This window comes from Corythoichthys intestinalis, chromosome 19 (genome assembly GCF_030265065.1).
Source record: "Corythoichthys intestinalis isolate RoL2023-P3 chromosome 19, ASM3026506v1, whole genome shotgun sequence".
Classification (NCBI taxonomy): Eukaryota; Metazoa; Chordata; class Actinopteri; order Syngnathiformes; family Syngnathidae; genus Corythoichthys; species Corythoichthys intestinalis.
The window spans coordinates 1,311,535-1,331,339 of NC_080413.1; the positions used below are offsets into that span (position 1 = coordinate 1,311,535).

The following is a 19,805-nucleotide window of genomic DNA, read 5'->3' on the forward strand; positions in this document are numbered from 1 at the left end:
TTTTAAAAAAATATTAGAAGCTAAAAAACACCTCTTTTTCAGGGGTGCCAATAATTATGGAAGGCACAGTACATATATGACATTTGTAATGATTGACGGCAGAACGCAAGGTGTTTTTTGCGGGGCTCACGTGATTTGGTCCTCTCGCGAGAGTCGACGCAGTTTGGCGCACAAATAATCATCTTCACCTTCATCTGAAGACCCGCTCGTCTCGTCTCGACTCGCTAGCTCGGACCCTTTCGGCGGTAAGGCATTCAAGCAGCGCCTGGTCGCGCGCGCTGCGAGCGGATAGGCGCGTGCTCGCTCGCGCCTGACAAAAGGTGCGCGCGCGCGCGTTATGCAAATGCGAGGCGTGACGTACGCGACGTTGCTCGCCCTCTTGCAGGTTGGCAGGCAGGTCTGCGAGCGCGATGGAGGCTCCGTCGGTTCCGGTTCCGTCCGCCCACAGCCTGGTTCTGCTGCAGCAGCTCAACGTGCAGCGCGAGTTCGGCTTCCTGTGCGACTGCACGGTGGCCATCGGCAACGTGTACTTCAAAGCTCACCGAGCCGTCCTCGCCGCCTTCTCCAACTACTTCAAGATGATCTTCATCCACCAGACCAGGTCAGCCCAACGCAATGACGCGTGCGTGGGAATCCCTTGAGATACGAGTTGAACCCAGCATTTCAAACTCTCCGCTCCAGTGAATGGGAAAAAAGCCATCAACTCATTTGCCTCCATTGAAGGTGAGAGACCGGCTTGGACGTCTCTTGCCGTCAATGGGGCTGAGGCCTTCACTGGCAGCCTTTCCAAATCAAATGGATTGGACATCTATTGACAGTTCATAGATACGCTCTAAAGAGCATCTGAACAGTCGATAAAGAATAAATCGCTGTCTTGTATTGTTTCGCTTATTAGTTTATAAATATACTAGGGCTGTCAAACGATTAAAAATTTTAATCGAGTTAATCACAGCTTAAAAATGAATTCATCGTAATTAATCGCAATTCAAACCATCTATAAAATATGCCATATTTTTCTGTAAACTATTGTTGGAATGGAAAGATAAGACACATGACAGATATATACATTCAACATACTGTACATAAGTACTGTATTTTTTTATTATAACAGTAAATCAAGATGGCATTAACATTAACATTCTGTTAAAGCGATCCATGGATAGAAAGACTTGTAGTTCTTAAAAGATAAATGTTAGTACAAGTTATAGAAATTTTATATTAAAACCCCTCTTAATGTTATCGTTTTAATGTGTAAAAATTTCAATCAAAAAATAAATAATAATAATAATAATACATTTTATTTATAACACACTTTACATTTGAAAAACAAATCTCAAAGTGCACATTGCCAGAAAAAAATTAAATAAAATAAAAATAAAAGGACTAAGAATAAAAGAGTAAAAGCAAAGCAGACAGAAGCACAGATAAAATCAGATAAAAATTAGACAGTCAAATAAAATTAGCTAGAATAAGCTTTTTTTAAAAGGTGAGTTTTTAGTCCTTTTTTAAATGCCTCCACCATTTTAATCTGTTTGAGCGGGGGCATTTGCGTTAATTGCGTCAAACATTTTAACGTGATCAATTTAAAAAATTAATTACCGCCCGTTAACGCGATCATTTTGACAGCCCTAAAATATACAGTATTCCATATACAGGTAGTCCCGGGGTTACGAATGAGTTCCGTTCCTACGCTGGCGACGCAACCCGAGTTTCCGCGCAAGTGGGAATTAACCCTTTAAAAAAAATAACTATCCAAAAAGTCCAAAAGTAATGTATTTTGTTTATTGATTGAGGATACACTGCCATCTGGTGGTAGAGTTGGGTGTGGCTAGACTATTGCCTTGCCTTCTATTACTGAGTAGGAGACTCGTCTGACATGGATATAGGAGAGCTGGCCTCTGGTTTGGCCCACATAAGGCTGTAAGGTTTTTCAGCTAATAGATGTTTGTGTATGCATTTGTAATTAGTAGTAGTTACGTGAGAGCGATTTGCTATGAGAATTGTAAATACGTTAGCATTTGTAGCATGTAAGCTAGCGGAGTTACTGTTTACGCAGCTTAAAAAAAAAGACGACTGGAGACAATGGCGGACAAGACTGTCGTCGTAAAGTCGAAATCACCCAAGTCGAGTCCGTCGAAACCCGGGGATTTTGCTCGTTATATTTCTTGTTTTTTCAAATTTATGTTGTGTAAAGGCGAACAAGACCACCACATTGATAATAATGGTTAGTTTGCGTTGAAGGAATCTGACCTTTTAGCCAGATTGCCGGAATCACGCCAGCCGAACCGCCGGCCCCGCGCTGGCGCAGCTCCAAAGACCTGGGTCCGCAAGACTTCGACAACCCAGCCAAAAGGCCGAACTTCGCGCGTTCACCTTAGTCTTAACCCCTTGTAGTGATTCCATTTTGAAAGCTGGAAAAAGGCTTCGAAGCACAAATTGACGATTTATTCAGGTCAACAGCAATCATACAGCAAGGCGAAACGGACTAGGCGAGGGGGCAGACTCATTCCAAGGTCACCATATCACGGGTCAACAAGAGGTTCCCGAGAAAAATGACAATGTTTAGTTAAACATTCAGTCTTTTTGAAGGCTCTTGCGGGGCGGGCTGTGGACAGAAGAAGGGTATGCTTGGGCACGGATCGTTTAGGGGGAATGAAGGAAATAGTATCTTTTCTCGTATTTACCGATCGACTGTTTGTATTACTCTAACACACTTGATATAATCAATCAGGGAATAGTATTGTTTCTCAGATTTACTCTTTGACTGTTTGTATTACTCTAAGACACCCATTATAAAATAAGGGAAACAAGCAGAATATAGGGCATAAGAGATACATGATGCCCTCTTATCACGGAAGCCCAACGTGTGCGTCATGCAACTGACTGAGCAAGATTGACGCTGACCAACTCTTGCGATCAGTTCTCCCAGACAGTCCAGAAGAAAAGGCGGGACGTCCTATCCCAACACAAGGAACACCGGAGAACGGCCGATATCCAACTGACAACACGACTAATAAGACTCCAAGAGCCACTTTGACGCTGAGGTGGCAAAATCCACAACCCTTGTTGCCCAGACAACAGTAACTCCCAAATACTCCTGTCCAATCCACAAACAGACAATAATCCTAAACAATGCCCAAGCACACCCTTCTTCTGCCCACAGCCCACCCTGCGAGAGCCTTCAAAAAGGCTGAATGTTTAACTAATCGTCATTTTTCTTGGGAACCTTTTGTTGACTCGTGATATGGTATTTTCCTAAATTTCCATGTTCGCGGTGAATCAGTAACAGTTACAGTAACATGTTTATTGATTAGAAAATGCAGAATAAATGAGATTTATTGATTACAATCCCACAAGAGCAAGCAAACAAGTATCAACAAATGTCAACGATGACGCTAGACTTGAGCTTGTCAACCCCAGAATCCCCGCGTTACAGCAAAACAAAATGTCCCTTTAGCAATGAAAATCGCTTACCGTGATAAGTGAGTGGGAAGCCAGCAACACTTCAGTAAAGCGGCAAAGGGACAAAGCCAGGCGATCCGTACGTGACCCGCTGGCGGACCTCACGGGTCGCCCGGAAATGTTCGGTTTATGTAGGGACGCGCCCGCGGAGGCGGAGAGGCCAACGTCCGTCCCGAGCAGTGCGGCCCTGGAAAATGACAAACATTAAAGCTACTTTTGGTTCAGCCCCCTTGAAAAAGGGCTTTTCACATGGGACAAATGAGCTGTGCTGCAACAGATGCAACAAATGGTAAATATTATGGGTGCAAAACAAGTTATCTCTATGGGACCCAGGCGTGGAGTAAAACAATACTATGATGCAAAACAGGTTATCTCGTGAGATTCTCAAGCGCGTCTCCTAACTATGGGAACAAGGTGAAAAACAATAGAAGTTGTTCCAATCTATGTCACAGAAGCAATCATACATCACAAAAGCATAATGTAATATTTCCCCCCATCACTCCGCCCTTTGACCTGGATTGAATTTATCATAAGGCATAATGTGCTAATTCACTTCGGGTCACATAATATTTTCTCCATCTTATGGTGACCTTGGAACGAGTCTGCCTCCTCGCCTGAGTCTTTTTCTGTTTTGCATTGCCGTTTGATTTCTGTCGAATCAGAAGAAATTGTCAACTTGTGTTTCGAAGCCTTTTTCCAGCTTTCAAAATAGAGTCAGTACAAGGGGTTAAGACTAAGGTGAACGCGCAAAGTTTGGTCTTTCGGCCGGGTTGTCGGGTTCTCGCTGGCCTGGGTCGTTGAAGCTGCGCCAGCGCGGGTCCGGCAGTTCGGCTGGCGCGATTCCGGCGATCTGGCTAAAAGGTCATATTTCTTCAGCATGCACGATTTGTTCGCATCGTCAAACTTGAAGTTTGAATCGTATTTTAGGGAAGAATTTACATTGTCGTTTTCTTCCAAACAACCACTAGCGGTCAAGTCCATTGAGTCTATGGCGCTCGTACAGCAAATTCACACTTGAGGAACTCAAAGGTCGGTTCGCTCGTATCTCGAGGCACCATTGAGGCGTAGTGTCAGAAATGATCCACGCTAAAGGCTTAGCACCCGGATGTGTTGTGATTGACGTTAACGTTCTGTGTCAGCGAATGCATCAAGATCCAGCCGACTGACATCCAGCCCGACGTCTTCAGCTACCTGCTGCACGTCATGTACACGGGGGCGTGCCCCAAGCAGCCCGTGGAGCCCGCGCGTCTCGAGGACGGTATCAAGTTCCTGCACGCCCACCAGCTGTGTCGCAAGAGCGCCGAGGGACCCGGCGCCGGTGCGGACGTCCCCATCGCCGACTCCGTGCGCACATCAAACCTGTACGGCATCCAGATCTCCTCCCAGCTGGCCGGTAAGGAGGCGCCCGCCGGGGGCGAGTCGCGGGGGGCACGCGCCCGCTCCCAGCCATCGCTGGCCCCGGGGTCGGAAGGCGAGCGCTCCGACGGTCGCGCTTCTTCGCCGCGGGACGACTTCGACATCTCCTCCGCCATCAAGCAGGAGCGCCCGGACGACGAAGGACCAGGCTCGCCGCCCCACGTGGACGACGCGGCGTGCAAAGAGCGGCCGCCGCCTCTGGCGTGTCCCCGCTGCGGCCACCGCTGCGCCTCGCCCGAGCGCCTGCGCCAGCACCTCTTCAGCCACGCCCTGCGCCCCGCCCTCTTCGCGGAGGTGCCGCCCAACGAGGAGGGCGGCGGCTTCGAGGACGAGCGTCTGGACGCCGGACGCCTGGAGGAGGCGCTGCGGCAGAGTCGGGCGCTCGCCGCCCAGCTGGCGGCCGAGCTCAGGAGGAGCCGCGCGGGAGCGGAGGCGCCGGGGTCCGCCACGCCCGCCGCCGGCCACTCCCGCAAGCGCAAAATGGCGTGCGCCGTCTGCGGCGTGCGCTTCTCGCACAAGAGTCAGCTTCAGGAGCACATGTACGCGCACACCGCTAAGCCGCCCCGGCTGCATCGCCACAGCCAGCTCTTCCACAGCTCCGCCCACTTCTGCCCGGAAGGGGGCGGGGCCCCGGCCGAAGACGCCTTCCCGGACGCTCGCGACAACGGGAGCTCCGCCTACTCGCTCGACTCTGAAATTTCGCAGGAGAGCGGGGACGGGGGGCGGGGCGAGTGACGCGGGGCCGGCCTAGATCAAGGGTGTCAATCATTTTCTCACAGACCACATTCTTGTCATGGTTTCCTTTTCATGACTGCGGACCCATATAAATGTAGGAAATTCTCAAATATACACAACAAATTAAGTCATACATGGTTGTGAAATCTAATTTTTAAAAAATATTTTTTTGAAATTGTGGACTGGTATCAAAAATACTTACTCTTTTTAAAGTGACAATAATATACAATTGGTATATTTTAGCGATAAAAGCCGAATTTGAGAGGCGTGGCTTCTGTGCCAGACGGCCACTCCGTGTTTTGTCCTCTGTGTGGTTTTCAAAGTAAAAGCTCTGATCCAACTTGTCTGATCTCACTGCTTTTCCAAGGACGGGACAACCTTAAAATTCTCCGCCATAGACTTCATAACTATTGACCTGACACCTCATCATTCTTTGCGTCATGCCCAGTGTTCAGATTACAGTCATCAGATTACAGTAACGCGTTACTGTAATCTGATTACTTTTTTCAATAACGAGTGATCTAATGTGTTCATTTTTCTAAACAAGTAATCTGATTAAAGTTAGTTTCCTTAATGTCTCTGCGTTACTGTTTTTTCATTGCCTCATAACATATGTAGAATGAAGAATATTGTAGTCATGTACGAAGAGTATTTTGAATAGAAAATGCTAAAATAAAAGGTTCCCGGTACGTGTTTCCATGACAGCCTCTTAGCTATTTCCTGTTTTGATCTCGCGTCACGTGTTGTGGGACTGAGGCGGGTGGACATTTGCGCCGAGTGTTGAGACATTGTGAGGGAATGTTGATCTGTGGATATCCATGAATGAAGGTGAGTATTTTTCCTTCATTCTGGAGGGTATCAGCAAAAGGTTGGACCCCCTACATGCGCGGCCGTTACGTAGCTTTGCCGTAGCAACGACGGGCAATCATATGCGTGTTGCACATTTATGCCATGAGGTGATGTGTTCGTTGAGCATCTGTGGGATGTGTTGTAAGTCCGATTGAGTGCAAAGTGCTTAGTTGCCAAATTGACTGCGTGTGTTGAGAGAAGCACTTACGGGTTGTGCACGCGCATCCGCGCCCGCCACCACCTTTGCAATTTTGTGCTGTCAGTTTGCATTGTTTTACATTGGCACTGATATGCTGTTAACCATAACCCGAAATTCAGAAGTTTTGACATTAGGCTTAATCTTAGAGTTAGCGGGGTTTAATTGGTCGGTGGAGTTGATTTTTAAAAAATTCCAAGCAGCTGTCAGTCAATTTGTTAGTTTCAGGGCTCCGGAGTGGCTAAGCTAGCGCGAAATTCTGATATTCCCCTTTAAATTCAATCATCAGAAAGTCAATTACACGTGATGACATTTTTCTGTTGTCATTCTTATGTTGAGGCGGCAAAGGGAGAAAAATGGGTGAAACGTAACTGATAGATGACTTTTAAAGTAACTTAGTTACTTTGATAATGAAGTAATCAGTAATGTAACTACTTTTTTGAGGCGTAATCAGTAATTAAATTACTTTTTCAAGTCATCTGTGACAACACTGGTCATGCCTTACGATAGGGGGACGAGCTTCATTTACTAATAGTCAGCCGAAGACGGCACATGCTCATGTCCAAGCTGGTGTTAAGCAGGGCCGGCCCAGGCCATTTGGGGGCCCTAAGCAAAATAATGCAAAGGGGCCCATATTTTTGGCCCACCATTGCGTCACAGCGTACTGTGAAACCCATACATGCAATCCGACCCATACGTCCATATTTTGTATATTAATCAGATTTTGTTGCACTGCATACTTCAAACTTCTCACCCCAAATGATTGTCAGTACTTACAGTAGATAGCGTCAAAACGTTTTCTAAAAGAGGAAAGAAAGAAGTTAAGGAAGAACTTTTATTTTTTTAAGCTTGTAATCAAGTATCAAAAGTCACAAAAGTCAAATAAAGCAAACTGTAGAAAACAAAATAGAATATGAATTAAACAATTGCCAGATTAGGGGCCCCCTAGTGGTCAGGGGCCATAAGCACCTGCATAGTCTGCGTATAGGCTGGGCCGGCCCTGTTTTAAACTTGGATTTTTGAAAAAGTATGTAAGCTGCACCGTATGCAAACAGAAAGCATTGTCTCAGGAGTGATTTGTTCGATGATTCAAGGTAAATATATATATATTTTTTTGTACAATGCATGCATTTTTAAATGTGAACAAAAAAAAATCAATGGAAGAAATCAGCCACTACTGCATTGCCATCATAGTTCGCCATATTTACGTACAATAAACGCTAAATGCATGTTTTTTTTTGTTTTTTTTTTGCTTTTAACCAAGAATCGAGACTGTTTTATAAATATTAAATATAAATATAATAATATAATATAAATATATTGTATAAATAATGCCTGCCTGAAACATAAAAGCAATTTTGAAATTAAGCACACATTTGGTGTAAATGTATATTATATTTAATTTGTGCTAATATTTACAGGAATAAACATGTAGCAGTCTGAATGATAAAAATGTTCCACAAACCGAGGAGAGCGCTACGAACCTGCACTGATTTGAGTCAAAAGGTCACAAGACCAATTACAGTGAAAGACTTTTTGCGATTTTGCAAGATCTCCCACTTAGAAATCATGAAATTTCATCGTAGCTGCATGTCCACTGTGAGAGTGATAATCAATAATCTTCCCGCCTTCGACGGGGGCGGACGTGTTTTCTTTGCTGCTGCTTGCTGCTATCTTCGTCAGTCTAGTCTTTCTGCTTTTTTTTGTATTTCCTCTGTGGATCGACAGCACTGGTCTCATATTGTTGAAATTCGCCTCCCCAGACAAGCCGCATGGAAACCTGAACAAAGTGCCGCTCTGCCGATGCTGCCTCCGCGCGCGCCAAGCGGGAAGGCGGAACTTCGCACGTTCATCTCGGATGTTAACCCTTTGTTCTGACTCCATGTTCCAAAAGTTTGAAAAAGACTCGCCGAAAGCAGGATGACAATTTATTCATCGACAATGGTCAAAAACAGACGATGGAGGGACAATTCTGGATCCAAAACAAGGCTACATGTTTTCGAGCAGCAAAATTTGTGTTATCTCAGTGTCCAGTGTTTTTAAGTCTCAAGCGCCTGCTATCAACTTTGTTATCCGGGCCGGCTCTACTTGTTGTCGGACAAAGAGCGCTTTATCCTTGCAGAATTCATTTGCAAGTTTTGGTGCGTCAATCTTGCTCGTGGCGCACACGTTGGGCTTCTATGATAAGATGGCGTTGTGTATTTATTCTGCTTCTTTTCATTAAACTATGGTGTGCTATCTATTCTACACTAGGTGTGTCAGATCAGTACAGTCCCACAGTAAATATGAGAAATGATAATATTCCCTGATTAATTGTATTCCGTGTGTTCGAGTAATGCAAACAGTTAGACGGTGCCTACGAGAAATGGTACCATTTTTCCATTTCCCCCTTAGGGGCCCCGAAAAGGTGATTAACGTTACTGTGTCAAGGCCACTGAGTGAAGTCTGCCTAAACTATAGTTAAATGAATGTGTTAGACTAATGCAAACAATTATATGGCGTGTGGGAGAACGGTACCTTTTCCCTTCAATATGAAAATGGATCCGATTAGTTGGTCTCTCAGCGCACTTGACGAGATTTTTTCAACAAGACACGGTGCACCACGAGAGCTGTCTTTCCCAGACGGGACCTTCGCCGCTGGTTATGTAAGATTAATGGGATCACTGGAAGCCAACGTGTCTTACTATCCTGTCCGTGGAAGATATCAAGGATATTTGGCGGTCGTGGGGTTCCTTCTGCTCGGCTTAGGAGGTGGAAATCAAGGATTAATAAATCATTAAATTAACCACGGATCAAACGGTGCGACTCAAGGCATTGGAGGATCACGTCGAGGCTCGGATCGAGAACCGGCTCCGTGGACTCACGGTTCGGTCCGAGGAAAGATGGAGAAAAGTGGACGCTACCTTGCGGCAGGTGAGGAAACCATGATTTTGCCACCACCAAACTTCACTGTTTTGTGGCAAAAGGTGGATTTTTCAGATGAATCTTCCATTGAATTACTCCACAGTCGCCGCAAATATTGCAGGAGACCTACTGGAGCCTGCATGGATCAGAGATTCACTCAGTGAAGTTTGGTGGTGGCAAAATCATCGTCTGGGGTTACATCCAGTTTGGGGGTGTGCGAGAGATCTGAAGGGTGGAAGGCAACATAAATAGTCTGAAATATCAACAAATCTTCGCTGCCTCTTACACAGAGGCGTAGCAAGGGTCCCCAGAGTCCCAGGCAACAAGCAACATGGGGCCCTTCTGAGTACAAACTCGTGCAGTGTATGAACACAAAGGTGGGGGGGTGCGACTGCGCGCTGCGTGCAGTCATCTTGGCCATAAAAGTGGCGAAAACTAAGCCACTTTACACCGACTCATATGGATGTACTTACATTCGTTCATGGACGCACACATTTTAACAGGTGGCCGTCCTCTGCTCGAAAATGCGCACCTTACACCTATTTTCGCTCCCAGAATAAGCAGCGCTTGTGACAGAGGACAATAACAGGACTGGTTGGTATGGGAACGTACGCATACCCAAGGAACCTTCCGAAAAGGAGTATCAAAATTGCTAATAAAATCGTTTAGGATTATTTATGTATTAGGGATATATGTTATGTTTTTCTTTTGTGTATTCGGCGAGGAATACAATAGACTCAATAATAGACTTTTTTGGAAAAATCCCCATTTCTTTAGGTAGTCACATGAATAATCAACGTAAAATCGTGAAACTCAACTTAAAACAACTCGGCAAGGACTTTCCAGAGAGTACTTGTTGAGTCACTCTTTAAACAATAATGCCGTATTAATAGCTGATTGGGCTTTCTCAAACATGTATAATCTACATGACATGGTTAGTGCTGATTGGGATTGATAACAGAATTGTTAGATAATCTGCCAAATGATTCCATGGTATTGAAACACTCCCTACACTTGGCGCTGCGACAGTGCAGTAAGGCTGCGTGTGCTAAATCTGTTGGCCCTCTGGGGGGCCCTGATGGCTGGTGGCCCTAGGCAAATGCCTGGTTTGCCTAATGGGACGCGCTGCCTCTGCTCTTACATTCCTAACCATAAAAAGGGACAAATTCTGCAGCAGGATGGTGCTCCATCGCATACTTCAATCTCTACCGCAAAGTTCCTCAAGTCAAAAAAGGTCAAAATCTTCCAGGACTGGCCAGCCCAATCACCAGACATGAACAGGATGAAAGGAAGCGTGGAAGACGAAACCCAAGAATGTTGATGAACTCTGGGAGGCATGCGAGACTGCTTTCTTTGACGTTCCTGATGACTTCATCAATAAATCGTATGAATCCTTGCCAAAGCCCATGGAAGTCATACAAAATATTCAATTTAGATCTCAGCACTACTACTTAATTCGCTTATGTTATGTAAGATATTTTGTATTTGAAGTACATTTTTTGTTCAAATTTCACTCTACTTTCTGTAGGCGAAAATTAAAAGAGTAGTTGTGAATGCACCGTTGCTGCAGGAAAATCCACTATCATCATCGAGAAGAACTGTGCATACGTGAAACTTTAATTTGGTAATGTGCGACGTCAGAGGGAGGCGCCGCTCACGTCGGCCAGGACGCGCCGAGCGCTTAGCACTGTGTTCTGTGGCAAAAAAAAAAAGACAGGGTCAGCGCGGATGCTCGCCGCCATCTTTGTGGTCACAAGTGCCCCGCCCCGCCCACCTGCATCAGCATGGCCACAGTCATTGGCCCCACCCCTCCCGGAACTGGCGTGATGAATCCGGCCCTCTGATAGGCCGAGGCGTAATGGACGTCGCCGACCACGCGCTTGCCGCTCGGCTTGCTTTTATCTAGAAAAAAGATTTTAAATGACACGTTATGATTCATCATTGAGTGTTTTTGAAAATTCATCGATGCAGTTTTGAAATATCTTTTGCCCATGAATCTACCTTTGAACAGTCGCTTGGAAAAAAGTGACGAGTGAAATGATATGAGGCCTCCCATCAAATGCAAATTTATAGAAAATTTCTGTCATTTGTTTGTGCTCGTTTGTATATGAACAATTCTTTTATAGGTCAGTCTGAGCTCAGCCGGCCTCCCCCCGATTTAAAAATGGCGTCAATCGTTTGTGCTGTAAACAATTTCATTTTACCTGAAATGAATCGTGATCGAATCGTCACGTGTCGAATCGCCATGCATCTAATAATCGATTTTTTTAACTCCCTTAATTCTGACTATTCCATAAGAAAGAAAAGTGTAAATGAATAAAAGAAAAAACTAGGGCTGTCAAAATTATCGCGTTAACGGGCGGTAATTAATTTTTTAAATTAATCACGTTAAAATATTTGACGCAATTAACGCAAATGCCCCGCTCAGACAGATTTAAATGACAGTACAGTGAAATGCCCACTTGTTGATTCTGTTTTATGGAGTTTTGCCGCCCTCTGCTGCCGTTTGGGTGCCACTGATTTTATAGGCTTCAGCACCCATGAGCATTGTGTAAGTAATTATTGACATCAACAATGGCGGGCTACTAGTTTATTTTTTGATTGAAAATTTTGTAAATTTCATTAAAGCGAAAACATTAAGAGGGGTTTTAATATAAAATTTATCTAAGAACTCTAAGAACTACAAGTCTTTCTAGCCATGGATCGCTTTAAGAGAATGTTAATAATGTTAATGCCATCCTGTTGATTTATTGTTATAATAAACAAATACAGTGCTTATGTACCGTATGTTGAATGTATATATCCATCTTGTGTCTTATCTTTCCATTTCAACAATAATTTACAGAAAAATATGGTATATTTTATGGATGGTTTGAATTGCGATTAATTACGATTAATTCATTTTTAAGCTGTAATTAACTTGATTAAAAATTTTAATCGTTTGACAGCCCTAGAAAAAAACAAATGAAGGGAATACATTTTTAATAAAAAATGATCAAAGAAGACAAGCTAATAGTGTAAATGCCACGCCCCCTCAGGATCAAACCCACGCTCACCTGTGATGTAATTGATCCCGCAGTCGATGACGACGCAACCTTCCTTTAGCCAATCGCCTCGCACCATCTCCGCTCGCCCTGCCCCCACCACCAGGATGTCGGCCGTGGCCACCTGAAGATAGGAAATTGTTCATGTGACTACTTAAAGAAATGGGTTTTTCATATTCCTTGTTGAATACTCCATAAGAAAAATATAACATAGGTAATTGTTCATGTGACTACTTAAAGAAATGAGTTTTTCGTATTCCTTGTTGAATACTCTATAAGAAAAATATAACATATATGCATCTAAAATAATCCTAAACAATTTTATTAGCAAATTTGATACTCATTTCGGTTGGTAGTCCACCAATCAGTGGTTTTTACGGAATAATTTGAATTTTGTGGGTCGTAGGGCCAATCTGACTACTGTCCAACTGTCCCCCTTACTTGCACACTCTCGAAGGGCCCCATGTTGCTTGTTGCCTGGGGCCCCCGGGGACCCTTGCTACGCCTCTGCTCTTGGGGTAACAGCTATTAACACCAATTTGATGTAGAGTGCGGCGTACGGTCTAAGCACGAACAAGCTGACCCCCCCACCTCTTCAATCTCTGCAACAATGCTGACAGCACTCCTGTAACGACTCACATGACATTTTGGAGGGAAAATGACAAGCAGTACTCAATTTGGACATTTAGGGATGTAGTTTCTAAGGGGTGTACTCAATTTTGTTGCCAGGGGTTTAGATATTAATGGCTGTATTTTGAGGGGAAAAATAAATGAACTCGATTATATAAGCTGCACACAGACTACTTTTCATTGTGTCAAAGTGTCATTTTGTCAGTGTTGTCCCATGAAAAGATATACTTAAATATCTGCAGAAATGTGCGGGGTGTACTCACTTTTGTGATACACTGTATCTTCCTCACCTGTCGGGGGATGTCCGACGTCTTTGAGTGACAGGTGGTGACGGTTGCGTGATTCCACAGCAGCAGGTCGTGCATAGGGGCGCCCACGATTTTACTGCGACCGATCACCACCGCGTGTTTCCCGGCCACGCTCACGCCTGCGATCAGAGTATTTCAACTTCAATTCAATAAATCGTCCTCCGCTGTCGACGGTTTCGTGGCGTGCGACCTGTCTGCCTGATGAGTTCCATGCATCCGTTGGGCGTGCAGGGGAGGAAGCAGTTGTTCAACTCCCCTCGAGACAACTTTCCCGCGTTGACGCAACTCAGACTGCGTAGGCGCAAAGCTCAAAACTGACCATGGAAAAGAAAATTCAGTGGGAGAGTTGGACCGTCGTTCCCACCTACCCGTCCACGTCTTTGAGCGGCGAGACGGCATCTGTGATCTTCTCTACGTCCACACGGTGGATGCAATCCAGAGGGAGTTGCACGATCAGGCCGTGCACCGACGGGTCCTCGTTGACGGACGCGATGGTTCGCAGCAACTGCGAGCGCAAATAAAATGGATCGGAAGTCTGCGGGCGTCAACGGTGGCCCGGGAGGACACTGCTAGACGTCTGATCCGTTTGGACCGCAAACAGAAGTTTTTGGCCGCCAAGCCTCGCAGTTCAAATGGATAGGAACAAGGGCTGAATTTATGGGGTGCTGGGGGCGCGGCAGCACCTGGGCCTAGGCTTCTAAGGGGGCCCGGTTTGCGGCCTTAACGGGTGTTGTCAGGCAACGGTAGAGTAAATCAGAATACAGGTAGTCCCCGCCCCCGGGTTACGACGTACCCGACGACTTACGTGATTAGTTTAGCTCAATGCCTAGCTAGGACTTCCAACCTCATGGCGAGGACAGTAAAATGATCTATAATACATGTTTTTGGATAGTTATTACAAGATTTATGGGGTATTTAGAGGAACTTAAAGGGTTAATTCCAATTTACAGTGAAATTCTGGTTTCGTGGCCAGCATAGGAACCCAACTCGTTAGTAACCCGAGGATTACCTGATGACGCGTGGACAGTGGTGCAGGAAGTGGGGTGCTTTAGCACCCCCTGGTGTTGGGGAGAAAAAGTTTGTTTTTTTTTTGGATAAAAATAAATCAATAAGCCCTGCGATTGGCTGGCAACCAGTTCAGGGTGTCCCCTGCCTACTGCCCGTAGTTGGCTGGGATAGGCTCCAGCACCTCCGCGACCCTCGTGAGGAAAAGCGGCATGGAAAATGAATGAATAAATCAATAAATAAAATATATTTTGGTGGATTAAATATATTCAGTGCTGGTCAAAAGTATTGGTACCCCTGCAATTCTGTCAGATGTAAATGATTGCAAATACAAATGCTATGGTTGTAATAGCTTCATGTATTTTGCTTGCAATGAAAAGACACAAAAGAGAATGAAAAAAAATTAAATCACTATCTTTTAACACAAAACTCCAAAAAATGGGCCAGACAAAAGTATTGGCACCCTTTAAGAAAATCATGTGATGCTTCTCTAATTTGTGTCATTAACAGCACCTGTTGCTTACCTGTGGCACATAACAGGTGGTGGCAATAATTAAATCACACTTGCTGCCAATTAAAATGGATTAAAGTTGACTCAACCTCTGTCCCGTGTCCTTGCGTGTAGCACATTGAGCATGGAGGAAAAAAAGAAGACCAAAGAACTGTCTGAGGACTTGGGAAGCAAAATTGTGAGGAAGCATGGGTAATCTCAAGGCTACAAGTCCATCTCCAAAGACTTGAATGTACCGTGCGCAGTGTCATCAATAAGTGTAAAGCCCATGGTACTGTGGCTGACCTCCTAAGATGGGGATGGAAAAAATTAATTGACGAGGGATTTCAACGAAAGATTATGCTGTTGGTGGATAGAGAACCTCGACTAACATCCAAACAAGTTGAAGCTGTCCCGCGGTTCGAGGGTACAACCTGTACTATCCGTCGGCGTCTGAATGAAAAGGGACTTCATGGTAGGATACCCCCGAAGACCCCACACCTGACCCAGAGACATAAAATAGCCAGGCTGGAGTTTCCCCAAAACTCACCTGAGAAAGCCAAAGACGTTTTAAAAGAATGTTCTCTGGTCAGATGAGACAAAAGTAGAGCTTTTTGGGAAAAAGGCATCAACATAGAGTTTACAGGAAAAAAAACAAGGCATTCAAAAAAAAAAGAACACGGTCCACACAGTCAAACATGGCGGAGGTTGCTTTGCTGCTTCTGGCACTGGACTGCTTGACCGTGTGCACGGGATTACGAAGTCGGAAGACTATACCAACAAATTTTGAAGCACAATGTAGAGCCCAGTGTGAGAAAGCTGGGTCTCCTTCAGAGGTCATGGGTTTTCCAGCAGGACTATGACCCAAAACACACTTAAAAAAGCACTGGAGAATAGTTTGGGAGAAAGCACTGGAGACTTCTAAAGTGGACAGACCTGAATCCCATAGAACACCTGTGGAGAGATCTTCAAATCTCAGAGACCTGGAGCAGTTGGCTGATGAAAAATGGTCCAAAATTCCAGCTGAGTATTGTAAGAAACTCATTGATGGATACCGGAAGCAGTTGTTCGCAGTTATTTAATCTCAAGATTGTGCTACCAAGTGAGGGTGCCAATTCTTTTGTCTGGTCCATTTTTGGAGTTTTCTGTGATGTGATCATGATTTATTTTTTTTCATTATCTTTTGTGTTTTGTTCATTGCAAGCAAAATAAATGAAGATATTACTACCGAAGCATTTGTAATCGCAATCATTTTCTGGGAGAAATTGAGCAGTATCTGACTGAATTGCAGGGGTGCCAATACTTTTGGCCACCAGTGTATCATCGTCAGTGGCGCTGAAAGTGTTGGTGCTAAGTCAAATTTGCTTTGTGGAAAATCCACAATTTGCCTCCAAAATTTCAATCAAAATCCATCTGTGAGGGTTGGCAGTTCCTAGCGGTTCAAGCTGATTGTTTGGCACTAATAGACGTCCAAATTTGGATTCACAGTAGAAGAACGATTGGACGTCTATCATTGTCAATGGCGCTAAAAAGAAGCATGAGTCCTACCTCTTCCTGCGTCACCGTGTTGGGCAACCTCACATGCGAAGCCTCGATGCCCACCTGCAATAAACGACACCGCATCTGAGATATGAGTGCATTTAAATCACTCACAGCCAAATGGATTGGACGTCTTTTTCCGTCAATGGCAAAATAATGACCTGACCGAGGAACCGACAATTGAAAAAATCAATTCAAATACTTGGTTTGATGGTCGGTCTACTGGCGCCATCTAGCGGCTAACAAGTGAAATGACCGTCAACGCACCTCGGCTGCTGCTTTCAGTTTACTGCTGATGTACAAGTTGGAATCTTCTCTGTTTCCCACCTGGAAGCACAAACGCCTGTGACGTCACGACGCCGTTGGATGACGTCAGCGGAGGTACCTGCAAAACCAGCAGACCAGGGACCACCTTGGCCGTCCTTAAGTGGTCCACCTCTTTCTTCAGCCGCTCCCTCAGCATCCTGACAAGACGGTACATTTATCGTTCAGTCATATTTAAAGGTCAACCGATATATCGGGCCGAAATTTTCGAGAAAAACCTAATAGAAGAACTTAGCTGTTTGGGTACTAATCTCGAGCGATATATTGGCCGGCTGATATATTGGGCTGATCGATGAACTTTGTTCAAGATTTGGCGATATATATACGTCGTCCTGTAGTGGTTGGCCGTCCAGCGTCAGTCAATGTAAACAGTAATGTCAGCTGCTGTGGCTGTGCGCAGCACACCTCAGCAATGGCAGATGGGGTACTTCCGGTCTTTTTCATCGGCTTAGTCAATAATAGAATAACTTATGTTCACTGTTTGGGTGATGATCTAAAATGTAAAATGTGATTTTTGCACCACCTAGTGGCCAGTGTTACAATAAGAAAACGAAAAATTGATCCTCTCATATTGACATTTAAATCATGCGTGTTTTTGATTACCTCATAAAAAATAAAATAATAATAATAATAGTAATTAAAAACAAGCACATTGGTCTTTAAATATCAGATTTTTAAAATCGGCTTTAGACCGGAAATTGGCTTAATTTTTTTTATGTACAAATCAGTATCAGCATTTGAAAATCTCGTATCGGTCGACCTGTCATAATTATATTTTCACTTTTGATTGTATTGAAATCTCAAAATTATTCAAATCAAATATTTTTTTTTCCCTAAATGGAAAGATGAAAAAATATATAGAATACTTAGTGTGCTTTTACTGTTTTGATAGCAATTTTTAGAAACATTTCAAAATATTTTTTCCCATTTTCTTAATTAAAAAACCTTTAAAAACTTTTTCGTGAAGAAAATGTCAAAGCATTATTGTTTTAATTAAAAATGTATACAAACATAAATTTAAAAAAAATACAGTATTAGAGTGAGTTTGAGTTCAACATTAAATCAAAAATATTTTTGTGTTGCTAATTTGCTAGTGCATTAACTCACTAGATGCCACTGACGTCACTAGACGTCCAAACCCAGTCCAATGTGGCCGACACTTACTTGGAAGTTTGATTCCCGGAGATGACGGTCGCTACGGAGCGTCTTCCTCCGTAGTGACCAAGAGATGTCAGGTGGCGCAAGAGCGTCAACATGTCTGCATGACAGCACATGCATCATCTGTGGAGGAATGTACTCCTCTTTCCACTATTATGGTTTTGTAATAGCGCCCCGCCAACTAAGCGCTACCATTAAAAACTTTCTGTAGCATGCATCCGTCAATTACAGAGGAGAAGCAATATTTTTCAAAAGTGGAGCGGAGCGGAGCGCAACGTGGCGTCTTACCTGAGAGACCACCGCAAGTCGGACGTGTGTAATGATTGACCAGTGTGTTTGTGTACAAAAGGTCAGCCGGGAAAGGGCTGAAACATGAAGTTAACTTTTCCTTGAAAGAACTGTAACGGGCAAAGTCATTTATGTATTGTTAGCTGGCTAATGTATCATAAAAAAACGTACTGTACATAAAGCATTGGAGGAATACATGAGTACATCAAAAATGGTATGAAGTCATTCACTGTGAAGGGAATACCATCTTTTCTCGTGTTTACCGATATACTGTTTGTATTACTCTAACACTTAAAATAATCAATCAGGGAATAGTATCTTTTCTCATATTTACTGTTTGTATTACTCTAACCCACCCAATACGAAATAAATAGCACTTATACCATAGTTTAAGGAAAAAAAGAATATAGGGCATAAGAGATACATGACGCCTTCTTATCACAGAAGCCCAACGTATGCATCATGCAACTAAATGACTGAGCAAGATTGACGCTGACACGTCTGCACTACCAACTCTCGCAGTCAGTTCTCCCGGACAGTCCAGAACAAATGGCGGGACGCCCTGTCCCAACACTGTGAACACCGGAGAACGCCCGATATCCAACTGATAACACGAATGATAAGACTTCAAGAGACCCTTTGACGCTGAGGTGCCAAAATCCACAACCCTCGTTGCCCTGACAACAGTAACTCCCAAATCCTCCTGTCCAATCCACAAACAGACAATAATCCTAAGCAATGCCCAAACACACCATTCTTCCTGCCCACAGCCCGCCCCGCGAAAGCCTACAAAAGACAAATGTTTAACTAAGCATTGTCACTTTTTTTTTCTTTCTCCTAAACATTTCATTGACTTGTGATATGGTGACCTTGGATCCTCGCCTGGGTCCCTCTGTACTGTATGATCGCTGTCGACCTGATTAATTGTCAACTTGTGCTTCGATGCCTTTTTCCAGATTTCAAAATGGAGTCAGTACAAGGAGTTAAGACTAAGGTGAACGTGCGGAGTTTGGCCTTTTGGCCGGGTTGTTGAAGTCTCGCCAGCCCGGGTCGCTGGACCTGCGCCAGCGCGGGTGCGTTGGTTCAGCTGGCGTGATTCCGGCAGTCTGGCTAAAAGGTCAGATTGCTTCAACTGCCATTTAGAGGTGCAACAATTAATCGACAACTAATCGAAAAGCAAATTGATCGACAACAATTTGGACAACCAATTAATCGTTTAGGACCTTCTTCAACTTAAACTTGTGTAAATTCTTGAAATTATAACATATATAACTAGGGCTGTAGGCATCAATTATTTTAGTAGTCGATTAATCGATGTATTGGCCCGAATATAAGACGAGCCCTCTTTTTCAAGACTCAAGTTTGAAAAAAATACTTTTTCAACACCAAATTAATTTTTCTACAGAAAATAATTACAGTACATCTGAAACAAATGATTATAACAATATATTTGAGAG

General features: G+C 44.0%; 2 protein-coding genes across 2 annotated transcripts; one reads left to right on the forward strand and one right to left on the reverse strand.

The window, feature by feature from the left end:
• Positions 1-132: 132 nt before the first annotated feature.
• zbtb25 (zinc finger and BTB domain containing 25) lies at positions 133-7,442 on the forward strand. Its single transcript, XM_057822938.1, has 3 exons — positions 133-245; positions 386-601; positions 4,602-7,442. The coding sequence occupies exons 2-3, from the start codon at positions 411-413 to the stop codon at positions 5,611-5,613; spliced, it is 1,203 nt and encodes a 400-aa protein (XP_057678921.1). The 5' UTR covers positions 133-245; positions 386-410; the 3' UTR covers positions 5,614-7,442.
• Positions 7,443-11,158: 3,716 nt separating this feature from the next.
• On the reverse strand, positions 11,159-18,380 carry mthfd1a (methylenetetrahydrofolate dehydrogenase (NADP+ dependent) 1a, methenyltetrahydrofolate cyclohydrolase, formyltetrahydrofolate synthetase). Its single transcript, XM_057822943.1, has 11 exons — positions 18,349-18,380; positions 18,067-18,160; positions 16,964-17,042; positions 16,846-16,905; positions 16,588-16,641; positions 13,913-14,049; positions 13,735-13,835; positions 13,527-13,663; positions 12,619-12,730; positions 11,337-11,464; positions 11,159-11,256 (listed from the first exon to the last, which is right to left on the reverse strand). The coding sequence occupies exons 2-11, from the start codon at positions 18,156-18,158 to the stop codon at positions 11,200-11,202; spliced, it is 957 nt and encodes a 318-aa protein (XP_057678926.1). The 5' UTR covers positions 18,159-18,160; positions 18,349-18,380; the 3' UTR covers positions 11,159-11,199.
• Positions 18,381-19,805: the final 1,425 nt, after the last annotated feature.

Bases quoted from the DNA above. Each gene is read 5' to 3' on its own strand.
- zbtb25 (XM_057822938.1), top strand. From the start codon at position 411: ATGGAGGCTCCGTCGGTTCCGGTTCCGTCCGCCCACAGCCTGGTTCTG. The intron at 602-4,601 runs GTCAGCCCAACG...GTTCTGTGTCAG, and splicing joins ATCTTCATCCACCAGACCAG to CGAATGCATCAAGATCCAGC.
- mthfd1a (XM_057822943.1), bottom strand. From the start codon at position 18,158: ATGTTGACGCTCTTGCGCCACCTGACATCTCTTGGTCACTACGGAGGA. The intron at 17,043-18,066 runs GTAAGTGTCGGC...CCGTCTTGTCAG, and splicing joins TCCGGGAATCAAACTTCCAA to GATGCTGAGGGAGCGGCTGA. The intron at 16,906-16,963 runs GTACCTCCGCTG...TTGTGCTTCCAG, and splicing joins CTGGTCTGCTGGTTTTGCAG to GTGGGAAACAGAGAAGATTC.